Source organism: Macaca fascicularis, chromosome 10 (genome assembly GCF_037993035.2).
Source record: "Macaca fascicularis isolate 582-1 chromosome 10, T2T-MFA8v1.1".
Taxonomy (NCBI): Eukaryota; Metazoa; Chordata; class Mammalia; order Primates; family Cercopithecidae; genus Macaca; species Macaca fascicularis.
Window position 1 is genome coordinate 61,224,170 of NC_088384.1, and position 18,284 is coordinate 61,242,453.

The 18,284-nt window shown below is 37.7% G+C and overlaps 1 protein-coding gene and 1 non-coding gene across 2 annotated transcripts in view; both read left to right on the forward strand.

Moving 5' to 3' along the window:
- Window positions 1–18,284, forward strand: part of LOC135964372 (putative ankyrin repeat domain-containing protein 20A2) — an 81,377-nt gene that overhangs the window by 8,918 nt on the left and 54,175 nt on the right. Inside the window, exons 4-6 of the mRNA XM_065522606.2 lie at window positions 312–418; window positions 1,472–1,609; window positions 4,268–4,323. Coding sequence (XP_065378678.1) covers window positions 312–418; window positions 1,472–1,609; window positions 4,268–4,323 — 301 coding nt within the window. The remainder of the gene's footprint in view (window positions 1–311; window positions 419–1,471; window positions 1,610–4,267; window positions 4,324–18,284) is intronic.
- LOC135965808 (U6 spliceosomal RNA) lies at window positions 3,041–3,147 on the forward strand. Its single transcript, XR_010578921.1, has one exon. It is a non-coding gene; the product is annotated as a U6 spliceosomal RNA (small nuclear RNA).

Below are 18,284 nucleotides of genomic sequence, written 5' to 3' on the forward strand. Positions count from 1 at the left end.
AGGGAAACAATGAAATGATTACAATGTAGCATGCTAAGTGCTGTGATCAAGGCAAGGATTCTTGGGACTGTAAATGTTTACAGTGAATTTTGGCAATGACCACAGTTAATCTGGGGAGACAGAGGAGGGTCGTTTGCAAAGCAAAGAGCAGCACATCAGAAAGCGCAGAGGAGTGAGAAGGAGGGGACTGCTTTTCATTTACTTCCTTTCTATATTGTATGTTGAAGTTCAAAGAATCCTAGAGAAGATTTTCGGTTCAGTTCATAAATATGTAATTTTGTGAATTATTAATTTTTTCTGCTGTCTTATAGGACAATAATACCCCACTTCTATTCGCTATTATTTGCAAGAAAGAGAAAATGGTGGAATTTCTATTGAGAAACAAAGCAAGTGTACATGCCGTTGATAGGCTGAGACGGTACAGTAGTTCTTTTTTAAAAAATAAAAGCCTGTGTATTCTAGAGTGGTAATAGTCACTCAAGTCAGAAATATTAATAAGATTAGTGTAATTATTGGCATACAGTGAAAAATTTCACCACAAATAATCAGGTAGACCACAAATATTTAGACTGAGTCACATAAAGAACAGTATATAGTAGGATTAATCTTCTCTTATGAGATTTGTTATTTATAATCGGATGTTTTTGTTACTGTAATCTTTTATTAGCTAAAGGGTTTTGTATTAGTTTTATTAATTTTTTTTTTGAGATACAGTCTAGCTCTGTTGCCAGGCTGGAGTGCAGTGGTGTGATCTTGGCTCACTGCAACCTCCACCTCCCAGGTTCAAGCGATTCTCCTGCCTCAGCCTCCCAAGTAGCTGGAACTTCAGGTGTGCGCCACCATGCCCAGCTAATTTTTGTATTTTTAGTAAAGATGGGATTTCACCATGTTGGCCAGGATGGTCTCCATCTCTTGAGCTCATGATCTGTTCTCCTTGACTTCCCAGAGTGCTGGGATTACGGGCAAGAGTCACTGCACCTGGCAGTTTTTTTAATTTTTAAAATGTGGACTTTTAGTTTATGACTACTGCTATTGTCATTATTATTATTGTTGTTGTTGTTGTTTTCAGCCCGCAGATAACTCTTATCTGACCCCTAGCTGATTACAATTACAATATATCAGAGTAGGAAAGCAATGGGGAAATCTTCATGTAAATCTTTGCCAACTTTAGATGACTGACCTCAGCACAGTTTCTTGGCCATCAAAGGACTATAAATTAGCAACTTGTATTATGTCACACGCCAGTGGGACAAGAGGCTTCCCTGCTGTCTGTTTCTTTTAGCCTTGGTGATAATTTACAAAGATGAACGCTTGAGCACCCTAGATGCTTATACACCCAAGCTAGTACATGCAAATGGTTATTACGTCTACATTGACAGATGGATATGAAATTGGAAAAGTGTCTCAAACTAACTGTTTATAAAAGTCTTTATTAAAGTTCTTGAGTGGAGTTATTTCTTTGTTATTTTAGAACGGCCCTCATGCTTGCTGTGCACTATGACTCACCAGGTATTGTCAACATCCTTCTTAAGCAAAATATTAATGTCTTCACTCAAGACATGTGTGGACGAGATGCAGAAGATTACGCTGCTTCTCATCATTTGACAAAGTAAGTGTGTATGTCAAAAGACCAGTTGATACTAAATTGAAGTTTAAAATAATTGCAACTACTCTATCTTATATAATTAGATAAGAGTTCATAGTTTGGTTCAGATGGTTTGAAATAGCAATGAGTTAGTCTACTTTTAGCCAGAAATCAAGCAGCAGTCTAGGTTAATTCAAAGTAGAGTGCAAGATTTTTTCAGGATTTTTAACACCTTTATTCCCAGTGACCTCAGTGTTGTCCATTTTATTCTAAGTATAATCCCCATGCATGGGATAAAAAGAGCCACATCTTTGATTTCTTTTCCTTTCCTTTCTTTCTTTTTTTATTTTTCTTTTTCTATTCTTCTTCTTCTTCTTCTTCTTCTTATTATTATTACTATTATTTTGTAGAGACAAGGTCTCACTTTGTTGCCCTGGCTGGTCTCGAACTCCTGAGCTCAAGTAATCCTCCTGCCTCGGCCTTTCAAAATGCTAGCCACCATGCCTGGCCTGACTTTTCTAATTAGTTATTGGGTCTTGAAATGTCCAATTTAGCAGAAAATCTTGTATTGTCCCCTCGGGCTGTCTCCTGTGTCTTCCTTCTTTGAATTTTCCAAGAAGGTTAGGGGTGCCCTAAGTTCAAGGAAGACAATCTTTCTTTACAAGTCAGAAGAATGAGAAAAAAGGCCGTTCTGATCATTCTGTTGTTTCCATGGACTCGCTTGCTGTTTTGCTGCCATTGTAACCCATCCTGCAATCTGATAATGACTGACCTTTGCCACCAGGTTGCCTTCACTGATGCAGACCCCCTAGTTTTCATGGTGATTCGTATATAGAGTTCAAAGCTATGGTGTTTATTAGTTTATGTACTTATGGTCAGTCGTTGTTCCCAGCACCCTGCTCTGCCAGCTAGGCCTCCTAGCTTTACCCACACAAATACTGAGAAAGTTGATGCTTGCCCTACACTAAAAATCTTATTTGGAGCCCACCTCTTAGCTAGACTTAGCCTAGGCCTTCACGATATGTTATCCTTTGAAAGCCATGTTTGTCTTTTCTTTAACCACTATTAGTTGGGATTGTTCTCCACAGTCAGGGATGTTCAAACAATGTTGCAGGGAGATCAGAGTTCCCTTTCCCTTTTGCTATCAGATCTGTACCTTGAGGCTTTTTATATCCTGTGTAGAAGCTTTGGTTAGATAGCAGAAGTTTCCATGTTATCTTTCCAGCAAGTAGTGGGATCAAACTTGTGGTTGGCCCCTCTAGCAATGTGTCTCTATAATCATGAAAATCTCTTGGGCTACTCGCAGCTCTTCCTCAAGTTTTAAACATATTTTAAAATTCCACCTCACAGGAAGTCATTCAATAAAATTCTCAGAATCTAAAGTAAGTGAGTTGGATTTACCAGAGCTAAGCCTCATCCATGACTCATGAGTATTTGTGTATCAAACAGGACTTTGTGCTTGTTTCCACAGCCCATATTTTAAAATTGGATCAATACAGAGCAGATAAGCATGGCTGCTGCCTGGGGATGGCACACAGATTCAGAAAGCATTCCATATTTTGCATAGTCCCAGGAAGGTCATTTGACTGTTTGTTGAATAGCTCCTAGGAAGCAGTGTGAGTGTAACCAAAACAGGAGACCCCCCAATATTGAAATTGTGATTATCACTATGAAAATATTGATGTCCAGTGATCTCTGAAAGGAGAACAGAGCTGAGTAATATTTAGGGGATGTTACATGTTGTTAGTACATGTCTTGGAAATGAAAAAATGTCCACTTGCCTTTCCTTCATGGAACTGAAAAACAATCACAGCAGGGTTCTGTCTTGTCTGTTAGTTGGAGAGGACCATGGAGATCCAGCATCCTGGCATGGATCTGCTGGCTCAGAGTTTGAGGAGGTAGAGAAGGAGTGGTAGTTGTCCAAGCCGGGTTTTGACACCTATTAGTTTTCTGCCCTTGGTGTGATTGATGAACTCAGTGATGGGAGACAATTAGGTAATCCATTTTAATGAGTATATATATATGTATATGTGTGTGTGTGTATATATATATATATATATATAAATTTTGCCGTAAGTTATGAATTAGGTAAGATTCCCTGAATTACAAGCCACAATGAATACAACTAATAACCAAAATTAGCACTAAATAACATCTTCTGAATACTGCAATATTTGAATATTAGAACCTACACCAAGCTTTATTTGGGATTCCAAAATGGTTTCAGGAATCAAGTTCAAGAAGAAATTATTCCATTGCTTTACTATTTCTCTGAACATTTAAACACATAATCTCATTACATCTTCCTAAGGTAGCAGAGTCCTTATTTTTCAGAAGAAACCATGGTGCCTACGAGAAGCAACTTGTCTGAAAAGAAAATACCTATTGGTTACAGAGCGAGGATGTATTCTGAGTGCAGGACACTTTGCATGATGTCCAGCTAACTAGAGTTAATTTACTGAGCTGTTCTCCCTCCATTTATGAGTACTTCCCTTTCTTTTATTCTTTAATTATAAGCTTTATAAGCTTGTAAGTTTTAAAAATTTGAAGTGTATGGGATATTAAAATTCTGATATTAGGTCTGATATTGCCTTAAATGGTTTTAGAATTTAATATGTTTGGTAAATATTTTTTATTTCAGTGTTAAAATAACAACTTTATTTATTACTTTTGTATACATAGAATTAAACAACAAATTTTGGAACATAAAAAGAAGATACTTAAATATGACAAACCAGGTAAGACTTCTGATAGTGAATTTCTTATTTCTCTTGGTGGTCCTGCTCTTGATAAGAAAATGAAAAGTAACATGTAAGATTAAGGTAGTGTTAATCAAAAAAGACCAGTTTAAAAATATGTGTAAATTGAATGTGTGTATATATATATACATATGTAAACTAATTTTTAAAATTTAACTAGTTTGAAATTCAGATTTATTTAAGAAGGTAGTTGTAGCTCATTTATAATCTCAAACATTATAGTCTGAAAAAAGTCATTTATGATCCCTAAAATCCTATATAATGTTTTTGCATGAATAAGAAAAAGATTTTTAACTTAGTATGTTGTATGTTTCCTCTCTAGTCACATTATAACCAATTGGACTTGTTATACGAATGGATCTTCTATTTCAGTTTTATAATAAATTGTTTATATTTAGTAAATAAAGAATTACAGTTGACCCATGAATAATGTAGGGGTGAGGGACTCTGATCCCTGTGCAGTTGAAAATCTGAGTATAACTTTTGATTACTTCACTTTAGCTACTAATAGCCCACTAGTGGCTGGAAGCCTTCCTGATAACATAAAACAGCTGATGAACACCTATTTTGTTTTTGTCGCATTATTATATTCTGTGTTCAGACAATAAAGTAAGCCAGAGAATTGAAGCTGTTAGAAAGAAAATCATCAGGAAAGATATATTGACTTTTCATAAAGCATAAGTAGATGCTGACAAAGGTCTTCATGATCTTCAGGTTGATTAGCCTGAGGTGGAAGAGGAGAGGTGGATCTTGCTGTGTCTGGGTTGCATAGGCAGAAGAAAATCTGCATATAAGTGAATCCCCGCTGTTCAAGGGCAAACTGTATTACATATTGATGTGTGTCACTAAGAAAGTAACTATCTTTAGAACCAGGAACTCAGCAATCCCTTTCTGGTACCATAAATAAATGGCAATAAGAACTGTAGAACTGCCGGGTGCGGTGGCTCACGCCTGTAATCCCAGCACTTTGGGAGGCCGATGCGGGCGGATCACAAGGTCAGGAGATCGAGACCACGGTGAAACCCCATCTCTACTAAAAATGCAAAAAATTAGCGGGGCGCGGTGGCGGGCGCCTGTAGTCCCAGCTACTCAGGAGGCTGAAGCAGGAGAATGGCGTGAACACGGGAGGCGGAGCTTGCAGTGAGCCGACATCGCGCCACTGCACTCCAGCCTGGGCGACAGAGCCAGACTCCGTCTCAAAAAAAAAAAAAAAAAAAAAAAAAAAAAAAAAAAAAAAGAACTGTAGAACTGAACCAGCGTGCACCCATACAAATAGGAGACTATTTTTTGAAGACAGCTACTGCACACAGAAGACAGAAAAGCAATTCCTTCACGAGAAGTACAAATTATATTACATATTCCTACACAAGCAAAATGGTTTTATCTGTCATAGTTTACACACACACAGTTTACAAGCACATACACACACACGTTCACACGTGTACACACAAACACAAAGTTAGTCCTGCTAATTCTTAATGACCAAATCCAACTGTTCACAGGGAGCGGTGGATAACACATCCTACAGTTTGGATGCAATTCTTTCATCTTTTTGACCTGTTTTGTGATGAACTGCTTTTAATGGATGAACCATGTTTTCAGTTTTAGGAGAAACACAGAAAAAGATTAGAAGCAAGTAAACAGGACTCTATGATCAGTAGTAGACTATTATAGTACATTCTCAATAGTACTATGTTTTTCTCCAGTTATACAATTTACTTGAATGATGCACAATTAATCAATTATTAGTATTATAGGAGATGGGGTCTCTCTATGTTGCCTTGGCTAGAATACTGTGTCTATTCGTTGGTGTATTCATAGCTCACTGTAGCCTTGAACTCCTGGGCTCAAGCAGTCCTCCTACCTCATCCTCCTGAGTAGCTGGGACTACAGTTTTTTGTGGTTACATCTGGCCTGATACACAATTATTTATTTATTTATTTTTGATACACGGTCTCCCTCTGTTGCCAGTACTGGAGTGCAGTGGTGCCATCTTGGCTCACTGCAACTTCTGCTTCTTGGCCTTAAGTGATCCTTTCACCTTTTACCTTAGCCTCCCAAGTAGCTGGGACTACAGGCATGCACCACCACACTTGGCTAATTTTCTTTTTAAGGTTCATTGTTGTTGTTGTTTGTTTATTTGTTTAATAGATGAGGTCTCACTCTATTGCCCAGGCTGGTCTGGAACTTCTGGACTCACGTGATCCTCCTGCCTCAGCCTCCCAAAATGCTGGGATTTACAAGTGTGAGCCACTGCACCTGGCCTGCACAATTATTATAAAAAGCAATTAAGCCCAGTTGAGTTGCAGAAAATTGACCACCTTTTCATTTTTTTCTAGAAACATTCATATTGTAGAACATATTGTCAATCACCTAGATTCTCTATTTTTTCTTCAGTTAAAATAGGATTGATGCTTATTTCACATTATTTTCTGACATTATCATTTCATTTATTCCTTTTATGGCTTTATTCGATTGGATAGATATAGAAATATAAGACTTTCCAAGGTGAATATCAAGGGAAAAAAAGAAAAGAAAAACAGATTAGGGAAAGCTATTCTGTGAAATAACCACCTGATTATAGTTACATATATCATATCAACTTCATAAAAATCTTACACAATGCATTTGTGTCAAGGTTCCCCAAGACCACCCCCAGGTTTGGTGGTTCACTAGAAAGACTCACAGGACTCAGCAAATAGTCATACTCAGATCTTTACTTGATTACAAGAAAGGGGACAAGCAGAATTAGTAGAGGAAAAATGTGCACGTGTCAAGTCTGGAGGAAACCAGGCACAAGCTTCCAGGAGTTCTCTCCTGTGGAGTTCCCAGGATCTGCTTCATTCTCCCAGGCTCACATTTTGACAACATTTGTGCAGTGATATCTACCAGTACCAGAGTCTCATTAGAGACTAAGTACCCAAGTGTTTCTATGGAGGTTACTCTCCCTGACATGTACCCCAATTCCAGACTCCTAGAAGGAAAGCAGCTGTTCAGAGTAACCACACTGTTTCTATAAACACTTTAGACACAGTGAACCACTCTCCTTAGGGAATGGTGGAAGCCCTCCCAATTCCAATTTCCTAAACACCAGTCAAGGGCCAGACTTGCGTGCAGGCCTTTCTAAGGATGGCAGTCTCTTGCCTGCTATATGAAATCTTCTCTGCACAACACTTATAGCCCCAACTTAACTTTTGGTGTTGTTTTACATTTTCATTTTAATAACACATAATATTATAAGATAAGGTAAATTGGTAGTAATTTCTTTTGTATGATCCATCTTAAGTTGCAATGCTGGTTACTTTTTTTACTTTTGGTGACAAACAGGTATTTGTATATAAGTTACCATAGCAGTGTTAGGTAATGATAATCTGTCCTTTTTATCTTATTAGCCTTTCAGTAAAATTGTGAAATTAAATAAGCATAATAATTTCTGAGTTAAAATTAGAATAAAATTGTCTTTTTCTTGGATGACATGGATAATCTAGTTTTCATATTGTGCTAAATCCCTGTTTAGAAGTATGAAACGAGATAAAATATTCAATCATATTAATCAATATCGTCTTGCCTAAGCATGCAATTAACTTATTTTATATATTTTATATACTTCACTTTGAGAAATAATGACCACACTGTGTTATTCTGATCCCTAATGATCTTTAATTTTTAGGGTCACCAAGTCTTGCTTAAATATACCATAATAACAGGTTCAGTGAATATTTTTCATTTTTTATTATTGATTTATTTTTTTTGAGACACAGTTTTGCTCTTGCTACCCAGGCTGCTGTGCAATGACACAATCTCAGCTCGCTGCAGCCTCGACCTCCCAAGTTCAAGCAATTCCCCTGCCTCAGCCTCCCAATTACCTGGGACGACAGGCATGCACTACCATGCCTGGCTAATTTTTTGTATTTAGTAGAAATGGGATTTCACCATGTTGGTCAGGGTGGTCTTGAACTCCTGACCTCAAGTGATCCACCCACCTCGGCCTCCCAAAGTGCTGGGATTGCAGGCATGAGCCACTGACCCTGGCCATCTTTTTATTTATTTATTTATTTATTTATTTATTTATTTATTTTAAATTTTGTTCTGGAGATCCTGGGATGCATAGACAGTGAATATCTTTTTTATTTTTTTTTTAAATTTTTTTGAGATGGAGTCTCACTCTGTCTTCCAGGCTGGAGTGCAGTGGTATGATCTCAGTTAACTGCAACCACCGCCTTCTAGGCTCAAGCAATTCTCCTGCCTCAGGCCCCCGAGTAGCTGAAATTACAGGTGCTTGCCATCATGCCCAGCTAATTTTTGTATTTTTAGTAGAGATGAGCTTTTGCCATGTTGGTCAGACTGGTCTTGAACTCATTACCTCAGGCTGATCTTGAACTCATGACCTCAGGTGATCCCCCACCTTTGCCACCCAAAGTGCTGAGATTACAGGCATGAGCCACTGAGCCCAGTTGTGAATATCTTTTTTAAATCAACAGCTTTATTTCTTAGAGCAGTTTTAGGTTCACAGCAAAATTGAGAGGAAGGTATGGAGATTTCTCACATATTCCATGCCTCCCACATGCATAGCCTCCCCCATGATTAGTATTTTCCACCAGAGTGGTACATTTGTTACAACTGATGAACTTACATTGACACATTATAATCACTCAAAGTTCATATTTACATCAGGCTTCACTCTTGATGCTGTACATTCTGTGAACCTGGACAACTGTATAATGATATGACAGGTATCTATTACTGTAATATTATTGACAGAACAGTTTCACTACCCTAAAAATTCTCTATACTGTGCCTGTTCATCTCTCATTTTCTCCCTAGAAACTCCTGGCAACCATTGATCTTTACTCTGTCTTCATAGTTTTATTATTTTCAGAAGAGTACAGTGGATATCTTTTTGAACAGTTAAAAAATTAAAGCTCCATGGTAATTGAACGTAGTCATTTAAGATGTTCCCTGTCCTCTTTGTTTTTCTTTTGCTTCTTTATCACTGTAAAGAATGATATATGCTGATGAGATGTGCTTTACATACTCAGAAAACATGATTTATATAGATGTTTGGGACATAATAGAAAGGGTTGAGGGAAAGGACAACATGCCGTGCCACACAGCACAAACTGGAGTATCTTGCTCTATGATAGAGATAGACTCTCTAGCAATGGAAGGGGACAAGCGCAAGGGGTTGGACTTTATAAAAGTGGAATCACTAAGTCTGTCATACTTACCTTCATTTGGAAATAAGACCAGGCAGTGAAAGCTATAGGTAAATACATGTGTTCCTTTGAGGGATGAGGTTGACAACAGCCTGCATTATGATGACATGACTTATCTACAACTAGATTCTGTCATGAGGGATGGTAAGGGAGTTTTGCTTGATGTGAGGCGAAAAAGAATTTTTTTCTCCTACTTGGGAGAAGGGAAGCATTGGAATATTCTAGTAGTAAAAGGGCATTGATAGTTTTCTTTCTATATATTTTTCACATCAGATAATACTGCCCAGCAGCCTGCCACACCTCCCCAGTGTTTCTTAAGCTTCTCTCTGAATGTGGATAAGCTCTTAAAGGAATGATGTTTCCAGTGGTTCTTTCTGTGGCAGGGAAAATGGCAGGTGAATTTGGGCCTTGTTATACATAATGCAGAGCAAATAGCTACAACTAAGGAAACCACCCAGCACCTTCCCCAGAAGAGTATTAGCCAGAGTAACACACCGATCTCTCTTCAGTTCTTCTCCACTGGCGGCTGGAAGGTCTTTGCAAGAATTCCTGTTTCTGGTCTGATTCCTATGTTTTGTTGGCTTCAGGTGATAATAGGGTGTTTTATCCTAAACTGAACAGTTTGAACTGAAGAGCTAGAGAGGCTGTGTTGTGTTATAACAAAATAAGTGCAGTAGTTCCCCCTTAGCTGTGGGAGATACATTCCAAGACCCCCAGTGGATGCATGGAACCGTGAATAGTACTGAATCACAAACTGTTTTTTCCTATACATACCTATCTATGATAAAGTTTAATTTCTAAATTAAATTAAATCTGATTGTGTCAGCAGATAGGGTGTGAGAATTGAATGGTGTCATCAGCAGGAATGATTCTTGCTTGTTGGGGGGAAAATCTCTCCACACATTTGGTCACAGAAGCCTTCTTTGTTGATGATTGTTGCTGTGGTGTGAGTGCAGAGAAAACCCTGTCCAGTATGTCTTTCCGCACATATAGTGGATAACGGGTACTACTATATACTCTGTTTTAATGGCCTTTCATATTTTGGTCCAGAAATCATGCGCTTTGACACTGTTGACTCATCACACCTGTTCTGCTAACAATACCATTTTTGCTCAATCTCATAGGGTTTGGATAAAATGACTTGTATACTGCAGTTCACTTGTAGATACTACGTTTTTATAAATTTATTCTTCTTTTCATCTAATAAATACAAAGGGAAGAGTTCTTACTGCATTAATTACTTACCAATAGGTATAATTAATGTTAATTCTAGTAAGGTCCCAGGCATGCTCCCAAAGGAATGCTTTGTAAGAAAGCATCAGTCTTATGCTTTAAAAAAACCAAACCAAACCAAAACAAATACAACAACAACAAAAACAGCATCTAAAGCATACACAAAAGTGTGCCCAATTGTTTTATGATGGTAGAGTCTTACTATGTTTCCTGAGCTGGTCTCAAACTTCTGGGTTCCTCAAGTGATCCTCCTGCCTCATCCTCCCAAATACTTTAGAGTACAGGCCTGCAGTGCTGTGCATTCTTCTGCTTTTAATATTCTGTACATTTATTATTGACTTAAAATGCATTTTTCCTTCTTCTTTAATAGATGCTGGAAGTTCTGATGAATCTGCAGTCAGGTAGGATTTTATAGACGTAAACATTTATGTTAACTAAGGAAATAGAAATGGAAGAAACTAATATCTGTTGAGTGTTGTATTCTGGGCTAGACATCCTGCTATGTTCTATGCATTTATCATCTCATAAGGCCATCACAACATCTGTGTTCCTATAACCTACTGTTCATTCAGTAAACAACTATGGATTAGAGCAGTTGATTGATTGCCTCATGATCCCATAGTTAACAAAGTAGCTGGCCCACAACTTGACCGTCAACCTGCCTGCCTTCCAAATCCCTTCCCTTGCTCCTCAGCATAGATTGATAGACATCTGTGCAGCCATTGGATCAAGGTATAGGTCTGAGTCAGTTTAATCAGATTCATTAATTCAATTAATGCCTAAATTAATGAGAGTTTAAATACCTTAAACTCTCATTGAAGGTTATGGTTAGCATGTAGTTAGTCCAAGAGTTTGTCCTAATAAATTTGACAATTTCAGTGGTAACCGGTATCTTATTTTTACCATCAAAGGCTTTAGGGCAGAACTTACTTAGCTTTGGCCATAGTACTGGAAGTTTTACAAAAGTAAGTTTAGGCAAGTCTTAGAGAGAAATGATTTGACTTCCCAGTTTGGTTTTCCATTTAGGCCAGGAGTTCTGTTGACTTCCATAATACTTTTTGAAGTCTTGTTTCTTTTTCCATGACTTTTCTATAATCTTGTCTTGATTTTTAATGCTTTCCCCTCTGCTTTTTTTGTGTTTCTTTTGTTCTATTATTTTTTCAAATTCTGTTGGCTATGTACTCCCAGTTTTCCTATAGACAGAATCAAGAGGACATAGAATTACAGAATGTTAAGGAATCTTAGAATGAATTAAAATACCTCCTAGTATTTTTACCTGTGTTGAATATTCCGGTCAAGTGATTCTGTAGATAGAGAATGTGAGGCTCAAAGAGATTAGTATGCTTTTTCTAGACATAGCAATTGGCAGAAATGAGATTTGAACTCATTTTAAAGCCCAGTAGAAACAGGAGTGAGTCTGGTGCACACAGTGGATAGAATGAGAATGGAATTAGCTGGTGAACCCAATGGAAGTAGGTAATAATGGAATGAGCAGGGGAAAGGCACGTTTGAAGAGAAACAACACTGGATTGTGTAGGAGTATGAAGTCTTCACTAAGAGATGAAGATATTGGGGTTTATTACAAGTTTGATAAAGATAAATTATAAAGATGAAAGACACAAGAAATTTGGGAATTATCTACAAAGGCACATTACAATAGAAGGTTCAAGGGAGCTATAAAAAGTTTGCTTTTTTTTTTTATCAAGGACCGACAAACTTGACGATTTTTACTGAAATATGCTAAAACATTTAGAGACACTGGCAGGAGTGTCTGCAGCAGACAGAAATATGGTATCATCTGCTTCCATCCTGACTTACAGAGAGGTGGCTTAGAGACCCTGGAGTACTAAGAGGCTGGAGACTGCTGAACTACATAGATCTGTGGTACAGGGCAGGTGCCTCCTTACCTCTGCCTCTGTTCCCAATTCACTGATGTCCTTCCCACGTCCAAGTAGGCTGGGTCAGGGGCATGATTGTCTGGTAAATCAGTCATGGAGTTCGGTTGGGTAGTTGGCAGTGTGTCTGTGCTGGGGGAAGGTGATGGAGACTCCAGTTGGCTTGCTTTTTAGGATGAGGGATATAGAGATCTGTTACTCCTGGTCATTTGAGGCCATCCCTTCTGGAATCTGTGCTTTCATAGACTGAAGAGTTGAAGATTGAAGACTTCTATGGAGCCCTGCAGTAGTGGAATCTGAAAGTGGGTGCCCATAGGAAGAAAGATATTTAGATAGTAGTTAGAGAAGTAGAGGTACAACTACCAGGACTCTGTTTCTCCTGCAGTCTCTCTCCTTGGATGTCTGAGTGCCTATGAAAATTTTTAATGGCTTATTAGCTTATGTGGACCTGAATAAGGTAATACCTATAGAGTGAAAATAATGGGATTTTATAATTATTAGTGTTTTAATCTTTCTGGGAAAAGTATTCTCAATAAGGACATTCACCTTTGTTCTTTGAGTTTTGTACATTTAGCTTTCATACATTTCAAATATTGCAGGAGATTCCCTATACTGATTTAGGGCAAAGGAAAGCAATAGGACCTTCCTCAGTGGTTCCATGCTGAGGAATCAAGACTGCCATTTTGAAGTGAAGCAGATTAGTCTTTTAAGGAGAGATAGGTCAAGGAAAAGAGACAGTGGATCTTTCTAGCTTGTTTTAAGTCATCAGTTTTCTTCCAGTTTAGGTAACAACATTTATGGCATCCATTAATTGAATTTTAAGCTCAGCTTCAGGACAGATAATTTGTGCGTGTAAATTACTGTCAGACTCTGCCAATATATTGACTGTCACTATTTGTTATAAAGCTCAAGGTCAGTTTTCATTGAATATTTTATAGATTTAGACAGATGGAGGCAGAAATAGGTAATTAAAATCTATTTTTAGAACAGAGACCATATTTTAATTGCATCAAGAATCATTATTTAATATATGGATCACCGACCCTTCCCCAGATTATGTCTTTTGTTTGAGAGGGAAGCTGGATATAAACTGGCAGTTATAAAAATTGTAAAGAAATCAACTTGCCCATTTTCATTGTGTGTTTTTGGTCTCCAGCATTTTCCATGAACTGCGTGTGGATTCATTGCCTACATCGGATGACGAAGACTTGAGTGTTGCTACTAAGGTAAAGTGGTCTCTTGTAAAATTAATTTTCTCACTCTGAATCTAGTTTTGCACAGTATTTACTTTTCAAATTTAGCAGTGGTTTACCTGTCATTGTTTTATGATGATAATGGAAAGTTGGTCAGAGAAAAACATACATGTGGCTAGTTGATTCAAAAAATTTGTTTATCTTTGGTAACTAACAAAAATTGACAAGTACTGTGACAGGGTGGGAGCTGTGAACTGGAAAATAAGTAGTGACAGGAAAGTTGCATTAGTAAATGCTTTCCCCAATAAAGGAAATATGAAATTTGGTTAAGGTTTATTTGGATAAATAGTAACACTTTGACTTTTTAATCATAGAAGTGTGACTTTCATACTATTTATGCCTCTATAAATCTTCAGTGTTCAAATGATTTGCAGTAATCATGGACCCCCTCTGGTACTTTTCGGTGGTGAAAATGTCCAGGACATAGCATAGAGCTTTTTCTTGGAAACCTATTATTTTGATATCATATAGTTTGTAGGGGAGATTATTTCTCTACCTATATTATTCTGTAGTGTGACTAAAATAATATTAAAAATTGTAGAAAAATGGCTGAGTGTGGTGGTATACACCTGTGGTCCCTGCTGCTTGGGAGTTTGAAGCAGGAAGATTGCTTGAGCCCAGGAGTTTGAGAACGGCCTGGGCAACATAACAAGAATGTATCTGATTTAAAAATATAAATTATGGAAATGTAGACATTTAAATTTATGTTCTCAAAATTTGTATTGCAAAGGCATTTTTGTGTGTTTTATGAGTTGTCCATGAAAAGTTTATATAAAACACTTCATCTAATTGAATAACATATTTTGCTGCAAATAACCAGTTCCAGAAGCAGAGACTCTTAATACCAATATAGTAAGACTTTAACATCATAATTTTATCATCGTAGTTTATTGAAAATATTTACTTGGCCAGGTTCAGTGGCTCATGCCTGTAATCCCAGCACTTTGGGAGGCTGAGATGCGTAGATCACCCGAGTTCGGTAGATCACCTGAGGCCAGGAGTTCGAGATCAGCCTGGCCAGTGAGGTGAAACCCTGTCTCAAAAAAAAAAACAAAAACAAAACAAAACAAAAAAAAAACAAAAAAACCTCACACACAGAAAAATTAGCCAGGCATGAAATACTATCACAGAAATACTTACATAAACTGGGGACATACCTGTGTTCCCAGCTGCTCAGGAGGCCAAGGCAGGAGAATCACTTGAACCCGGCAGGCAGAGGTTGCAGTGAACCAAGATCGCACCATTGCACTCCAGCCTGGGGGACAGAGCTAGACTACATCTGAAAAAATGAAATAAAATAATATAACCACTCAAAGTCCTTATATCACACTCTGAAATTTCAAATTTTGAAGTTTTGATATTTAGTTGTTTAAATAATCATTGGAAGCTCCTGCATACCAAAAGCTACTGGAGGTCAGTAAACACATTTGTGTCTCTCCTGGAGTGCCTAGAATACAGTCTTCCATGTAAGAAGCATTTTAATTGTTGTTTTTTGAGATGGGGTTTCACTCTGTCCCCCAGGTTGGAGGGCACTGTTGAGATGTTGGCTCACTTTGATCTCTCTTTCCTGGACTCAGGTGATCCTCACACCTCAGCCATCCAAGTAGTTGAAATTATTGTCCTATGTCACATTAGACCTGTGTCACCATGCTTGGCTGAGTTTTGAACAGGCAGGGTTTTGTCTTGTTGCCCAGGCTGGTCTTTAACCTTTGGGCTCAAGTGTTCTGCCCACCTCAGCCTCTCATAGTGCTGAGGTTACAGACAGGAGACATTCAACCTTAATAGTTGTTTAGTCTGAATAAATAGGCAAGTGAATTTTTATATAATAGAATATTGTAAGTAATATATCTAATGTGTCTAATGATTAAATATTGTATTGAAAATATTGCTTACATTTGTATTATTTCTTAGTATTTAAAGGTGTATAAGTTTTGATGTGTTATGTTGAGAAATTATGCCATAAATAAAAAGGAAATAAATTAGAAATAGGTCGTCAGCAGCAAAGAGGGTTACAATATATTTTCTAGTATCATTCAACTGGAATGTTCACATTGTGATATTACATTAACATTTCTTAAATGTTTTATTAGCCTCAACTCATGTTCTATTAAATATACCATTTCAAGCCATACATTACTCTTTAGTATTCTGGTGACCAAATCTTTTCCTGGGTGGAAATTTGATGAAAAATTCCAGGTTTCCCTCTGTTGTAATAATGTTCTTTAAGGTAGTGGTAGATGACCATATTTAGCTACTTGAATGTCTTAGAGTAATAAACTCTATCACAGAAATACTTACATAAACTAATTGTAGCATAAATATTAATTAGTATTATTCGGGATATGAAAGACCAAAACACTCTTTAATAGATCTATTTCTCCATGTATTTTATGGTACTTCATGTTGTTTCTTTTCTTTCTTCACTTAAGCTCATATTTCATTGACCAATTAGGCTTGTTTTTCATTTGTATCTCTCTTTGTTCTCACATTTTAAATAGAAACTTCTGGGGAGTCAGGGTCTTGCTCTGTTCCCCAGTCTGGACTGCAGTGGCATGATCTTGGTTCACTAGAGTCTCCACCTCTTAGGCTCAAGTGATCCTCCCACATCAGCCTCCTGAGCAGCTGGGATACAGGCACAGACCATCATGCCTGACTCCTTTTTGTATTTCTGTGTAGAGATGTATTCCCATTATGTTGCCCAGGCTGGTCTCAAACTCCTGAACTCAAGCAATCCACTCACCTTGGCCTTGCAAAGGGCTAGGATTACAGATATGAGCCACCATGTCTGGGCAACATTGGGGTTTATTTAAAGGAATTGATTAGGGCGGGGTGTGCTAGTGCACACTGGTTATCTCAACAGTTTGGGAGGCAGAAGTGGAAGCTTTGCTTGAGCCTAGGAGGTTGAGACCAGCCTGGGCAGTATAATGAGGCCTTGTCTCTACAAAACTACCAATAAATACATTAGTCTGGCATGATGGTATGCACCTGTAGTTCCAGCTATTCAGGAAGTTGAGGTGGGAAGATTGCCTGAGGTCAGGAGGTTGAGACCACAGTGAGTCATAATCATGCCACTGCATTCTAGCCCTGGGTTGACAGAATGAGACCCAGTTTCATAAAAAGAGAATGATAAGAATCTCTTGATGCAACTCATTATAATTTTTTAAATGGAAACTAACTCTTGATATTTCCTTAGAAGTGTGTCCCCAAGTATGTGTCACAGCCTTTGCCTGGACCTTCCCATGAAAAAGGCAATGGAATAGTCAATGGAAAAGGAAAAGGAGAAGGTGAGAACTGGATTTTGTTTTAAAAGTCATTTAATGGAATGTTTCTTTTAGAATATGAGCACTAATATAGTCTACTAGCTAAAGAAAGTGTCCTATTAACTATAATAAGTAAAGGAGAATTAAAATGGTGATAACCAAGGGTCAGCTATTGATTCTATTGGAAGCACCACTGAAAGAGCTGAGTTCTGAGTTCCATTTTAAGATACTCTAAAAACTGGGGTAAGTCAGGAGAGAAGGAGGAGGAAATGAATAAAAGAGAAAGAAAGAATGAAGAGGGCAGAGTGTACACGGAATAAATTTTAAAAAGCATATGCGGGTATATGTAATGGAAGGTGGTAAAGTCAAATTGATCTGTAGAAGAAGGAAGAACAGGGTGTTAGAAATAGGAAACAAGATAAAGTGAGCTTCCAGTACGAAAATGTGTCAGCAAATTAGAGTAACATTTTCCTACTCTTGCTGTCATCCTCACTACTGGGGAGGCATTAAGGATTGAAGTACTTTACCAGACAGACCTGGGTTTTATCTACCATAGATGAATATCACCATAAATGGTCAGCCATGTATGGCTATAATTTAGTTTTATAGAAAATGGTGTAAATTCATGGGATAGTATCATATAGGCCAAATTAACATAGTTCAAAAGAATAGTGTTGGGTGATTTATGGAGAAGACATTAAGTAGAGATGGTATTGCCTGATTAAAAGTTCATTAGAAACATTATGGCTTATAATGTAGTATTAAATTCAGGGACATAGTAGGGAAGAAATTGACACTAGGCCAAACAGGGCAATTAGGGTAAACCAATATGCAAGCAAATCAGTGTAGAAAAGGGCATTCAAATTGTCATGAATTAGTTGAAGAGCTTCTGGAAAGTGCACATTCTGATTCAGCAGGTATCAGATTCTGCATTTCTCATGAGTACTCAGGTGATGTTGGTGCTGGTCCTTGGACATAGCCCTGAATAACAAGGGAATAGCCTTCCTTTAGAGAAATCAGGAAAAAGAACCATTGGAGAGCAATATTAAAAATAACAGAATCCAGGGAAAGCATTAATTTCCT